Source organism: Eptesicus fuscus, chromosome 18 (assembly GCF_027574615.1).
Source record: "Eptesicus fuscus isolate TK198812 chromosome 18, DD_ASM_mEF_20220401, whole genome shotgun sequence".
Lineage (NCBI taxonomy): Eukaryota > Metazoa > Chordata > Mammalia > Chiroptera > Vespertilionidae > Eptesicus > Eptesicus fuscus.
This window is the reverse complement of record NC_072490.1, coordinates 13,200,878-13,215,046: the sequence shown is the minus strand read 5'-3', so window position 1 is coordinate 13,215,046 and position 14,169 is coordinate 13,200,878. Positions and strand designations below refer to the sequence as shown.

The window sequence follows — 14,169 nt, the reverse complement described above, 5'->3', positions numbered from 1 at the left end:
TTTCAAGAGTCTTGGTCTGGCTCCTTGGTTACTATGTCCAACCTGACTTTTCTGGTTTGTGTCTGGGCCGTTGAATAAAATGAAGCCCTCCCTTGTCAGAGCCTTCCAAAGCAAGGACAAATGGACATATGTTTGTCTTATTACATAATTAACCATTGTGCTTTCCTGATCATAAAGTCGTGCACATTTTACACAACAGCAGAGAGGTGTAAAGAAGAAAGTGAAAGTCACCAGTAATCCTTACATCCTGAGATAACCCCAGTCAGTTTTGCTGTGTACCCTTCTAATCTTTCAGCAGGTGTGTGTATGTCCCCTTTTTATTTCAGGGAGAGGAAGGGAAAGGGAGAGAGAGATAGAAACATCAGTGATGAGAGAGAATCATCGATTGGCTGCCTCCTGTATGTCCCCTACTGGGGATGGAGCCCGAAACTCGGAATGTGCACTGACGGGGAATTGAACCATGACCTCCGGGCTCATGGATGGATGCTAAACCACTGAGCCACACTAGCCAGGTACTATGTCCCCTTTTTATAACAAAGACTGGATCTTACTTTTCAAATAGTTTGACATGTTTTACTCCTTTTCTCATTAACCTTTAGTAATCTTCTCCATACTCACAAATTTGAAAAATGTAGACTCTTTTTTGTGCTCAAAAACATGAGGTCATGTGACTGGGAAACAGCTCCTTACAAGGGTAACAATAAAAAGAAAGTGCAGAAGGATTATGCAAAATCTTTTGTACCAGTGCATCTCACTGCCTTCAGAATGTCCTGCGCCTCCTACTTATGTTCATCTCTGAAGCAGTAACAGAATGTTCTTTTTAAAGTGTCAGCTTTAAGCATAATTCCTGTACATTAAACTGCGTCCACTTAAAGGATATAATGCACTGGGCTTCACCACCACGATACAGAACATTTCCGTCACCCCCAAGCAATTCCTCGTGCCCCCTTGCAGTTCACACCCTCACCCCCCGCCCCAGTCAGGCAGCCACTGATCTGCTTTCGTACACGAGATACGTGCATTTTCTAGAAATTTTATAATGACGTTATACAGGGTATCTTCTTCTGTGTCTGGCTTCTTTCACTGGGGAGGTATTTGTGTTTTCATGTAAAATTTAAGAGGTACTTCATACAGAAAAGTAGAAAACTCCTAAGTGTATAGTTCAGCCTATGTTATCATTTTGAATAGATGCTTTATCCGGATTAAGTATCTTTAACAGAGACCCAACATAATAGTGGCTGTGAACAGGTGGAAGTGTATTTCTTTTCTTTTTTTAAAAAAATATATTTTATTGATTTTTTACAGAGAGGAAGGGAGAGGGATAGAGAGCTAGAAACATCGATGAGAGAGAAACATCGACCAGCTGCCTCTTGCACAACCCCCACTGGGGATGTGCCCGCAACCAATGTACATGCCCTTGACCGGAATCGAACCTGGGACCTTTCAGTCCGCAGACCGACGCTCTATCCATTGAGCCAAACCGGTTTCGGCTGAAGTGTATTTCTTAGGTAAAAATCCTGAATCCCTACAACAACTCAATTGCACAGAATTCTTCGGAACCCAGGCTCCTTCCAGCTCACAAGGCTATGGCCCTTGTCCTTGTGGGGCAGGAAGAGGCGTTCCCCTACCATTCTAAGTCCCTCTGTCTGGTCTAATCATTAAATTGACTATGAGCCAGATTAGCGAGAGAAAATAACGAAATTTAATTACATACTTATGTACGGGAACCCCCTCTACCTGACCGAGTCGGAGACCCCCACATACCTGAGAGGTTCTAAGACGGAAAGGGGAAACGAAGTATACGTGACTTCCTGGGCTAAGGAAGGAGGCAAGGGCTCCTGGGGTTTCTGGATTCACATGCCCAAGTGGCACATGTTGGGGAGGCCTGTGCTGAACCCCTTCATCCTCCTTATGTTCTAAGATGGTGACCAGAACTCCAAGCATCACATCTGCCTTCCAGGCAGGGTAAAAAATAGAAGCAAAGGACAAAGACCATGCGGCACCTGTCTTCTAAGGCGGGTCCTGGGAAGTTGCAATGGAGTCCTTTGCCTTCCTCTCAATTGGGCAGTACTTAATCGTGTGACCATACCTAGCTGCAAGGGAGGTTGGGAAATGCCCCCCACCCCCACCCCCACCCCCTCCAGAGCCATATACTTGCATGAAAATCAGGGACTCTATTACTCTGGAAGAAGGGGAGAATAGATTGGGGGATAAACCCATAGCCTGTGCCGCAGACGTTCCTTCGTAGGGCTGTCTGTGGTGAGGTGAACCACACCTCCTTGCTGAGGATGTAGGATTCCTCCAGGGTTTTGGCTGTGACAAACCTTGCTGTGAGGACAGCCTTGTGCCTAGTCTCTAGCCAGGGCCACTGCCAGCCCCCTTTGGCCATATATGGCTATTTACATTTACATTCAAGTTAATTCACACTTAAAAAAAAATTTAATTCGGTTTCTGAGCCACAGTAGCCCCATTTCAAAGACTCGGTAGCCACGTGAGTGTCAGTAGCCAGTGGCTACTGGCTGCTGTAATGGATAAGCAGATATAAAATATTTACGTCGTTGCAGAAACGTGTAGGGACAGCACTGCTCGAGCTGAGACAGCTGCTTTCCCGGTGCCGGGCCTGGCGGACCAGGTGTGGGCTTGACTCAGCCCCCCTTGACTTCATCTCAGCCAGGCTGCCTTCTCCAGGGCCCAGCCCGCGAACCCCACGTGCTGCGTCTCCTTAGGGTGAGCCCACCCCCTGCAGACAGAGCCTGGTCTGAGGTCACGGGCACGGGGGAGCTGGCCTCCGGACGAGTCGGCTGGGTTGTGGACTTACAGAAAACAGTGAGCACTGACTTGGTTTCCGTGGAGCCATTCTTCCTAGGTGGTGAGAGTGTCGGCTTGGCCTGCGGGTAGCCTGGGCCGCCTCGCCAGTTTTATACGCCTTTCGTGGGAGAAGAGGATGGGAGCGGGAGGAATTGAGTCCCGCCTAACCCGCCCCGATCCAGAACTGCAAAGGTGGCGCTTCGGGGTGGATGAATGCCATCACCCGGGAAATGGAGAAGGGCTTAAGCACGTCTGTCTCCTGAAAACCGTGGTATTTTTAGCTCCAGAGCAGTTTAAAGCAGATTTAAATGCACGGTGGATAATGATAACTTTCACAGCTGAGCGACCTCGGAGGACATCTGCTCGGATGCTATGCAAACACGATCTGACTGGCTCTGTGTGTTTATCTTTCTTTTGACAGTGATAAGTGGTAGAGAGAGAGAGAGAGAGCGAGGATTTCAAGATCCATCATAGATTCAACTGGGTTGGGGCCCAAGGTCCCCCCTCGGAAGGAAGAGTTTACGCTGCAGTAGCCCCTTGTTCCCCCCCCCACCGCGGCCCCCAGGGGGCGGTTGGTTGTCTAGTGGAGACAGTGAGGTGGTCCTGACCTGTGTACCCTGCAGTGAAGGGGCCAACAGAGTGGCCGTAGCCCCCAGGCCACGGGCAACCTCGTCTGCCTTTTCTCTGGGTGCAGTGACATGGAGGTCAGAGGCAGTTCTTCGGAGCTCAGGGTCGGGATGCTTCCGGTGGCTGACAGCTTGCCCCGTTGTCTAAGTCTCTTCAGTTGGGTGGGGCCAGCTCTTCCTATTAGAAAGTTCTCATCTTGACTCTGCGGTGGCCCCTCTATGCCCTGGAGCAGCGAGGTGTGACCCCCCCTGGAGCGGACTGGGAAGCCAGCTCCTGGGTTGGAGACCCAGCTCTGCAGGTCGTGGCTGTGGGACCCTGCAGGCTACTTATCCTGGGCGCTTGAGTTTCCTCACTTCCCACCCCGCATCTACGAGGACCTGCCTCGTAGGAATGTTGTGAAGATTGAATGCGTTAATAATATATGAAGCATTGAGAACAGTTCGCTAAGGTTAACTTGTGTTGTTATTTTTATTATTTGCCCCCATAAATCTTTTTTCCTCCTAAGCCTCCATGCAGGCAGGCAGGTGGGTGGGCACTCCCCCCTGACATCTAACCGCAGGGTTCAGGCAGGTCTCTGACCCAGGGAGGAGGGGGTGGCCAGGCCAAATTGGCCACAGCGTGGAAGCAGGCAGGCACAGGGAAGAGTGGGGCTGTGGAACCAGGCAGTCGACCCTTAGTGCTGACCCCTGCACTGGATTATCACCTTCTGCAAAGGCAAGTCTAGCACAGATAATGCCCCAGCAATTCCACTCCTAGGTATGTACCCAAGAGAAATGCCTGTGTGTGGTCGCCGAAGGATACGTACCTGGATGTCCTTACAGCACCCTTTGTAATGGCCCCAACCTGAAAGCTACCCCAATGCCAACCGATAAAAGAATGGATAAATAGATTGCACTGTATCCACACAGTGGAATACAATACAGCAATGAAAATACTAGTAATTGTTCTGTGTGTAAAAGCAGGGCTGAATCTCATAAACATGTCAAATTTGAGACAAAGCTAGACAGAAAAGATTACATGCTGTATGATTCTATTCGTATAAAGTTTAAAGACAGGTAAAGCGAGTCTGCTGTTACAAGTCAGGACCTTTGGTTGGGGGGGTGGGGGACTCTCTGGGGCCCTGGTTATGTTCTGTTTTTTTTTTAAAGGGTGCTGGTTACATGGGCGTGTTCAACTTGTGAAAATTTAAGCTGTGTACTTAGGATTTGTGCTTTTCTGTATGAATGTTATATTTAAACTAGAGGCCCGGCGCACGAAATTTGTGTGCGGGTTCGGTTCCTAAGCTGTCCGCAGCTGGCCCCGCCCCCCGCCGCCACCCACCCCAGTTCCCAGTTTGCCATCGGGCGATCGGAGCCTGCTGGCCAGGGAAAGGGACCAAGAGGTGGTCGTTCTGCCGTTAGGGTTAATTTGCATATTACCCTTTGATTATATAAGATAGAAGCCTGGTGCACAGGTGGGGGCCGGCTGGCCTGCCCTGATGGGGGCCCCAGATCAGGGTGGGGGTCCCCACTGTGGGGCAGGGCTGGCCGGGGCAAGGGCCCGCAGTCATTCTGGTCTCTGGTCGTTCCACCATTTTGGTAGCTGGGCTTTTATTATATAGGATAACATATTTTATTTGAAAACAAACCCAAAAGGTAAGGCAGTTGATCCAAACAGTATTTAACCGGAGACCACTATCAGCGTTCTAGTTTTCTGGCTGATGCTCGTCAATTGCTGCCTCCTGCTGACCCCAGATCTGGGCTCCCGTCCTGAAAATGGGTCCCTTCTCTCTTGCTCACGGTCCAAGAGCAGAACCGAGGGCTGTGCAGGAACCAGCGGTCCTGTCCCGGCCTCTCCCCACCTGCCCCACATCCTCACCCACGGGGATGTGTGACAGCTTCCTGGCCTCCTTGTCTCCTTCGCAGAACATCGTCGCGGTGGGAGCGGGCTTCTGCGACGGTCTCCACAGCGGAGACAACACCAAAGCTGCCGTCATCCGCCTGGGACTCATGGAAATGATCGCCTTCGCCAAGATCTTCTGCAAGGGCCAGGTGTCCACAGCCACCTTCCTGGAGAGCTGCGGCGTGGCCGACCTGATCACCACCTGCTACGGGGGCCGGAACCGCAGGGTGGCCGAGGCCTTTGCCCGGACGGGAAAGGTAGTCCCTGGCCTGCCCTCCCCACACCCGTCTCCCACTTGTGACCCCTGGGCTGGGTGGAGTGAGCACAGTGCAGCGGAGGTGGAGGCCAGGATTTGATGGGTGCTGGTTTGTCCTGTTTACCTGTCTGCTTTCACTTTAAGTACTTCAGTCTTACGTCCTTTATCTTGTACATCTGTTTGTTTTTTTAATATATATATTTGTATTGATTTCAGAGAGGAAGGGAGAGGGAGAAAAAAACATCAATGATGAGAGAGAATCATTGATTTGGCTGCCTCCTGCACACCCCACCCTGGGGATCGAGCCTGCAACCCAAGCATATACCCTGACTGGGAATTGAACCGTGACCTCCTGGTTCTAGGTCAACACTCAACCGCTGAGCCATGCCGGCCAGGCTATCTTGTACGTCTTCACCTTTCTTGGGCTTGTAGCAGAAGAGTGCAGCTCCGCTTTCCCACTCTCCTCTGGAAATGAGTGACTCTCTAGTCCTTACCGTAGATTGTTTTTCATCCTTTGTTTTTAAGACCATTGAAGAATTGGAGAAGGAGATGCTGAATGGGCAGAAGCTCCAAGGACCTCTGACTTCTGCGGAAGTGTACCGCATCCTCAAGCAGAAGGGGCTGCTGGACAAGTAAGTCCCATGTCTCCCCGAGACTGGAGAAATGCTTATCATCCCTCTCCCCTTGTGACTGCCAGCCTGGTCCTTTGTCTGGCGTGAACGTCTGTGGCAAGAAACACTCACCTGCCCTGAAAATGGGTGTTGACACAAAACACAGACCCAGCTCAGCTTCAGGAAGAAGAGCTTCATTCTTTGTATTATAAAACAGGAAGTTTAGGACTCTGGGTTATTTGGTAAGACCTACGTGTTACCCGTTTTAAATTAAAACAAGTAATAAATGAATGCTTTGTTGGCTTTGTAAAAAGATAGAATCTATCCTACCTTATAATAGACAAATATGCAAATTGACCGCTCCTTCGCTACGCCCAAGCCACATCCACCAACCAATCAGGATGAGTATGCAAATTACCCCAACAAAGATGGTGGCTAATGTGCATATCAAGACAGCGTAGAAAGAAGCCAAGAGATGCTGAAGGGAGGAGCGGAGGTGGGGCTGGGGGAGAAGGAAGGAGAGCGGGGCGGGCTGGAGGAGAAGGCGGGCCGGAGGACAAGGGAGGAGTGGAGGCGGGGCGGGCTGGCGGAGAAGGCGGGCCGGGGGACAAGGGAGGAGCGGAGGCGGGGTGGGGTAGAGTGCAGCAGGAAACCCTATTGCAGGATTTTTCCTGCAACGGGAACGCTAGTATATATATAAAAGCCCAAGCGACCAAACGACCGAATGACCTGTCAACTAGTTGCTATGACACACACTGACCACCAGGGGACAGACACTCAATGCAGGAGCTGCCCCCTGGTGATCAATGCACTCCCACAGCCAGGCCGAGGGACCCCACCCATGCACGAATTTGTGCACCGGGCCTCTAGTCTTATTAATAAACTGCCAAGCAATTCAGAAGTGAAGGGAAGACATGTCACCCCAAAATTCAGCCGCGGGCAGTGAAGGGACCTGTGTGAAGGTTTAGTGAGCAGCCTTGCAGCCTGCCCTCGTGTGGATGGATGCATGCATGCATCCGGTCTCCGCTGCACCTTTCAGGCTGGTCACATGGTAAAGGTGGGCTCAGGTCAGCTTGATTTGCCACCCGATCGAGGAAGGAAGCCCCTCAGCACCACGGGAGCTACCCGGCCACCCTGAGGCTGCCCCTGGCTCTTTATCTTGCTGATTTGTTGAGCCTTCCTCCAGAATCACGATGCTTTACATTGATGTTTCCATCTCTCTCTCCCTCTCCCTTACACTCTCATGCTTATGCAGTGTATTCTGTGCATCCTTAACTCTCCGTAATACTCTGTGGGAGAGGGGATGTCTGGTTGCCCAGGAGAGTAGGGAGCTAGGCAGCTCTGTGGATGCTGCCAGGAGGTGGGTTACGGGCAGCGTCTCTCTAGTTGTGTTTCCTTCATCCTCTCATGTCAGCCCAGGTGTCTGCTGGTCCCAACCTGGCATCCTTACCTTACCCTGCTCTCCTCGTTCTACCCATAGAATTCCCTAAGGAACATGGAAAATGAGGGAGGACAGGGCATTTGTCTTCCTTCTTTAATTTGCATTTTATATTTCCGAAACGGCTTTCAAAATCGGCCAGGCAGAGATGGAAGTCATAAACAAGCCCCCAGAGGAGGAGAATTGCCTTTAAACCGTGACTTCCAGGAAAACACCTCCGACACGCATGGCTCTCCTCACATATTTAACAGCAGACAGCGATGCGCTGGTGTGCGTGGCTGGCCGCCTCAGTGGCCATTCAGTCTTCATCAGGGATGTGTTTAGTCTTAAAAAACACCTGGGTGTTTGGTGATGGTTAGTATCGCCCAGTCACGATTTTAAAGAGGGATCTGTGTGACGAGTTTATAAATTCACGAGTTGGCTGGCCATTCTGCATTCATCGCTTCACCCGGGAGGACACAGCCTGAAACGGGCATTCTGGGATCAGGCCCTGCCTGCTTTAAAAAGCAGGTGTAATCAAGGAGGCAAAGCTCGGCTCTGAGCAGACGCCTCTCCTCAGTCATGTCCCATTTTCTCCCTTCTGACTAGAAATTGAACAGGCTGTGCCGGTGCCTAATGAGGTCTCTGGAGGGGGCTCCCCCTTCTCCCGGGCTGGAGTGTAGAGCATGTGGGACTCTCCCTCCCCTGCACCTGCTTCCCCAACCTGCACAGACAGAGTCGAGCTCTAACCTTCTCCTTTGTGCCACCTCTTGCCTTGATTTTTTTTCTTTTTTCATTCCGGCCCTCACGACTCTGGTCTCCCTCTTATATCCTTCTCTCCTCCCTCCTCGGTTGCTACGAAAAGAGCCCTGAGCAGGAGGGCAGTGTTTAAGGCCATCTGCATCTTACTAGCCCCATAGTCTTAGGTCAGCATTTTAGCTGTTCTGTGCCCCCGTCTCTTTATCCACAAAACCAAACTGGTAGACCAGATGATCACTGTGGTCCCTTGTCCCTCGAGTATTCAAATTCAGAGGCCTTCTGCTCTGACAGAATGAGGGCTGCAGTCCTTGGGCTGACATGTGAGGCTGCCCCTCTCAGTCCAGTACAGGCTTACCTCATTTTGTTGTACTTCACCGATGTTGCTTTTTTCACAAATTGAAGTCAAGACCACCACCACCCCCCTCAGCCCCCGCCAGGGAAAAAAGATGTACTTGCTTTACTGTGATACTTGTTTGGTTGTAGTGGTCTGGAACGGAACCCCCAATACTCTAAGGTTTGCCTGTACCAGCTTAGCTCCTGGAGTTTATCTGTGGTTACATTCATAAGCTGTTATTTATTGCACATCCCCCATGTACCAAGTGTTGTATGCTTTACATGTAAGCCATTTCATACAATAAGCCTGAGTGTCCAGCCCATTTTACAGATGAGCAAACTGGGCCAGAGAGGTTGTGAAACTTTCCCAGAGTTAATAGGCTATGGAGTCAGATTTGATTAAGTCTACCTGACTCCAAAACAAAAACGAAAAAAACCAAAAACATTCTGAACCTTAAAAAACCCACAATGATAGACTGTCATTATAGGGTTCTAACTAGATCATTTTCAGAATGGCCTTTAAGACTGTTGATGCTTCAAGCTCTCTTTGGGCTGTGTGTGTAGGCCTGCATGTTTAAAAGCGTGATAGAAATTATGTCCTTAGTGATATCTGCCATAGTACTTGCTGAGCAACTTGTACCCGGGATAATGTTATCTTTTCTTTTTTTTTTTTTTTTTAAATACATTTTATTGATTTTCCACAGAGAGGAAAGGAGAGGGACAGAGAGCCAGAAACATCGATGAGAGAAACATCGACCAGCTGCCTCTTGCACACCCCCCACCGGGGATGTGCCCGCAACCAATGCACATGCCCCTGACCGGAATCGAACCCGGGACCCCTGAGTCCGCAGACCGACGCTCTATCCACTGAGCCAAACCGGTTTCGGCAATGTTATCTTTTCTTACAGTGGATTATTAACCCACACCTTCACCCCCTCATCCCTTTCAAGCTTTCACTTACATGTCTTCACATCTTGGAAGAAAAGGCAAAATAAATCCAGCTTCCAACATGAGATCAGTGCTCTGCTAATGGTGGGTCCCCACGTTGGTTCTCCCAGGAGCAGTCCAGGCTGGGTTATTCGTGGTGATGTGTGGGCTGCTCGTCTTCATCCTTTCTGGAGAAGAGAGAGCAATACCACGCCTTGCAATTTAATATCTAATCTCCTGTCTTTTAAAATAGTGACTGAAACTTGGACTCATTCCAGATTTGACCAAGAGCCTGAGCCACAAGTCTTTATGGGAATGGCCATAGATTACCCCATAAGGTTTACCACGTGACTTGTTTGTAGACAGTGCACTCCCATTAGGGAGAAGATGATTTAGGTTGTACCAGGATCATATGGCCAACAGTGCAGAGGCCCTGTACAGGCCAAATAATAAAGGAATGTAAGCCTGGCCAGTGTGGTTCAGTGGTTGAGCATCGATCTATGAACCAGGAGGTCACGGTTTGATTCCTGGTCAGGACACATAACCAGGTTGCAGGCTCAATCCCCAGTAGGGGGTGTGCAGGAGGTATCTGATCAGTGATTCTCTCTTATCATTGACATTTCCATCTCTCTCTCCCCCTCTCCCTTCCTCTCTAAAATCAATAAAAAAAGATGTGTGTGTGTGTGTGTGTGTGTGTGTGTGTGTGGTGTGTGTGTATACACACACCACACATACACTGAGTGGCCAGATTATGATGATCTCTGAACGCATAATAATCTGGCCACTCAGTGTATATCCTATATAATAAAAGGCTAATATGCAAATTGTCCCCTCGACCAGGAGTTCGACCAGCAGGCAGGCTGGCCGGACCCCACCCATGCATGAATTCATGCACCAAGCCTCTAATACACACACACACACACACACACACACACACACACACACACATTCAGAGATTATGATCTCTGAACGCATAATAATCTGGCCACTCAGTGTGTGTGTGTATTTTTTTTTTAAAGGAATGTAGGAGATGGTCACAGGTAGCACACTAATCTGCAATATGTTAGGTCAGAAAAACTAATCCATTGTCTGAGGTAAACCAGATGGCTTAACTTGTCTTTTCCTATTTTCCCCCAACTAGGTTTCCATTGTTTACTGCCGTCTATCAGATCTGCTATGAAGGCAAGCCCGTGCAAGAGATGCTGTCTTGTCTCCAGAGCCATCCAGAGCATTTGTAAAGTGGACCGTGCAGCATGTCAGGCAGCGTAAATCATGTTTGGGGTTCACGTGGAAACTGGGACTTGGCAACAAGATGTTGGCTTGACTGTAATCCCATCATGGATGCGTATGAATTTTTACAGGCTCGTTTTTGAATTTCGAGAAGCAGATCATTGGCTAAGATGCACTGGGCAACAACTAGACGCACATATGTGAATGCATGAGTGTGTGTGTTCATTTCTCATTCTGTGGATGTTTGCATGCATGAACCAAAATTAAAAGTCCTTTTTAAAGATTACTTTTGAAACTTTCCCACTGTGGTAGCTTATAAGATTGGAACTATCTCAGCTGAATTTTTTAGACCTAATTTATATCTTTGAGTGAAGGAATTTTTTTTTCTCATTCTCTTGATGTTAACATTTAACCAGCATTGATAATGTGGTAGAATGGAAGAGCGAATGCGTTCAAAGATCAACAGACTGTAACTTTTAAACACTATCTCAAAGCCAGCATAATTAATGACTTTGTGAATTGATCTCTTTTTTTTTTTTTTAACAACTAGATGTTTTTAATTAGGTAATCCACTCTGTAACTCCCTCTCACTGCCGTTTTCTGCGTTTTTAGCCTCTTTTCTCTTCATGAGCTGCCAGGATGTGCAGAACACAGAAAACTCATCTGGGATTTTCCTGCTGTGACTGACACATTCTTCTGATTAACCACACTTGTGCAGTGGTTTTTGTTTTGTGCAAACATTTCCTTTAAGCTTCACAGATCCTCTGAGAGGGGCTGCTGTTATTCCTTTTGAAGATGCTGTCACAGTGCCCGGTTACCTGATAAGGAGGGGGCAGAGCCAGGAGGCAAGTCTAGTGCTCCCTGCCCCACCCAAGTGCTCCGGGACCTTCTCAGATGTCCCTGGGCTGATTTGACCTTCAGCTAATTGGTTGTGTCAGAGGCCACAGGCAGCCTTTCCGGAGGCCATGGGAGGGCTTCCCGCAGCTGAGATTTGTGTGGGTCATTGTCTAGACTGATGCCACTCAGAGCGTGGCCCTCACTTCATCGGCTTCACTTGGAGTCTCTTAGAAATGCAGGCTCCCAGGTCCCACCACAGACCTCGGAAGTGGGGAATGGTATCTGTGCTTTAACACCCCTCCCACGTGTTTCTGACGTTCACTACGATTTTAGAAGCACTACTGTAGAAAATTTACTTTACAATAGCATCTCTCAAACTGTGTTCCATAGGCAACTAGTGTCCTGGGACCCAGCAGTGGGGGCTTCTGGGTATTTCCTGGCAAGGTCAGGTGAGTTTGGGGAAAGCTGAATCTTAAAAGGTGTAGAATGTATGTTAGCATGTCAGCGGAACCTGTGTATGTAACCTAGCCAGGCCCAAGCACATTCGATGACGGAGATTTTTATTTTGGCCAGGAAACCTGCGAAAGTTTCCAAGGGACACTGTTCTAGGCTGAGGTCACCTTCGATAACTCAAGTTTACCCATCTCTCCCCGCACGAAATTAGGATGAATAACGACCTGTGGTAGTGTTCGCTCTCACCTTTTCCAGCTCAGGCCTGCCACGAAGCTCTGATGAAGGTTTAAGGTGACACTGGCAAGTACAACCAAGTAGGTGTCAGCTTCGCTGAAACGCACATTATGGGGAATAAGTGCTTTTAATTCTAGAATTAGAATGGGAATCACTGTGTCTTCTTAAATGAGATTGGTTTCGGGATAGCATTACAATGACCTTAGATAGCACTTGATAAACTATTAAGGGAACATATGAATGTCACTTATATATTTATGGATTTTCAGTCACTTTGTGAGATTTTTTGACCTTTTCTACTTCTGTGGGAATTTTAAAAACTCTATCCAAATAACTTTGGGGGTGTTATAACGCCCCATTCACAGACGTATGTGAAAGCACACAAAATGCTCCAAGTTTTATTGATTTTAGTGCCACTATTAAGTCAATCAATTTCTGCTTGTCACGTGATTCATGATTTTTAAAAGTTTGTACATAGGTAACAAAGTGTTACTTTTTAAGATACATAAAAGGGCTGTGAGCTAATTGTGGTGTCTATTAAGGAGGATAATCAGAGCTGAGGAATTCTGTCTTTTGTGTGTTCTCACCTGCATTCACCCTTCCTGCTCTGGGTTTTGTATGTGAGGGTTTTTTCTTTGCAAATGCTCTCTTACCACTCGGAAGTCTGCTGACTGTACCTCTTGAACATACTTATGGTATGCTGCACATCATGGAAAAACGCAAATTTTATTATACGTTTGTGCTCTGCTGTCGCTATTTATTACTGTATGAGTTATCTATTTTTGTAATCACCTGTGGTCTGCCATCTCTCACTAATTATGGTAACAAAGAGGGAGACATCCAGAAGAGAAGCTTAATTTGTACTACTTCAGCCAATCTGTGAATGTAAAAACTACACTGTTGCCTTGCTGTATCCCAGCCTACTGTAATGCGGAACAGTTATCTGTCTTCAAATCCAGCCTAGCCGGTAGAATGGAGCTAAACTCGCCCTGGTTTTTCATTAAACTGTTTTAACTATAACAAGGCCCCATGGCATCGGCCCAAGGAGTGGTGGGGCGCCAGCATGCAAAGGGTTCTGTAGTTTTTCCATTAATTCTAATCAAAGAGCCTTTTACTTACATGTGTACTGTATTTGTTTACAGACTATATAGGTGGATATAATTGATATAATTTAAAAGCTTGGTTTAATAAACTTTTAACCCCCAAACCTGTGCTACTGATCTTATCCTTGTTTAAAATCAGTTAATGGCTTTATCTATTTAGGGAAGCTCTTTTTCCCCCTGAATTTTCCCCCTTTATTACTGCATTAACAATAATAAAAAGGCAATTTTTAAAAGAAAGGCTTCATTTCTAATTCCAGTCTTCAAACACAGCCCCGGTCAGGGCACTTGGGGAGGGCAACCAATCAATCTCTCTCCCTCTCTCTCTCTCTCTCCCTCCCTCCCTCCCCACCTCCGTCCCTCTCTTCCACTCTCTAAAAATCAATGGGAAAAATACCCTTGAGTGAAGATTAACAACAAAGAATTTAGAAGACTACCCTACCAGTCCCACTGTAAAAAGTAAAAATTTACTACAATTTTGGCCAAAACCGGTTTGGCTGAGTGGATAGAGCGTCGGCCTGAGGACTCAAGGGTCCCAGGTTCCGGTCAAGGGCATGTACCTTGGTTGTGGGCACATCCCCAGTAGGGAGTGTGCAGGAGGCAGCTGATCGATGTTTCTCTCTCATGGATGTTTCTAACTCTCGATCCCTCTCCCTTCCTCTCTGTAAAAAAATCAGTAAAATATATTTTTTTAAA

General features: G+C 47.9%; 1 protein-coding gene across 1 annotated transcript in view; it reads left to right on the top strand.

The window, feature by feature from the left end:
- The window catches only part of GPD1L (glycerol-3-phosphate dehydrogenase 1 like), a 36,081-nt gene extending 22,558 nt beyond the window's left edge, over positions 1–13,523 (top strand). Inside the window, exons 6-8 of the mRNA XM_008153900.3 lie at positions 5,340–5,573; positions 6,098–6,204; positions 10,761–13,523. Of these exons, the coding sequence (XP_008152122.1) occupies positions 5,340–5,573; positions 6,098–6,204; positions 10,761–10,857 (438 nt within the window). The 3' untranslated portion in view covers positions 10,858–13,523. The remainder of the gene's footprint in view (positions 1–5,339; positions 5,574–6,097; positions 6,205–10,760) is intronic.
- The last annotated feature ends 646 nt before the right edge of the window (positions 13,524–14,169 follow it).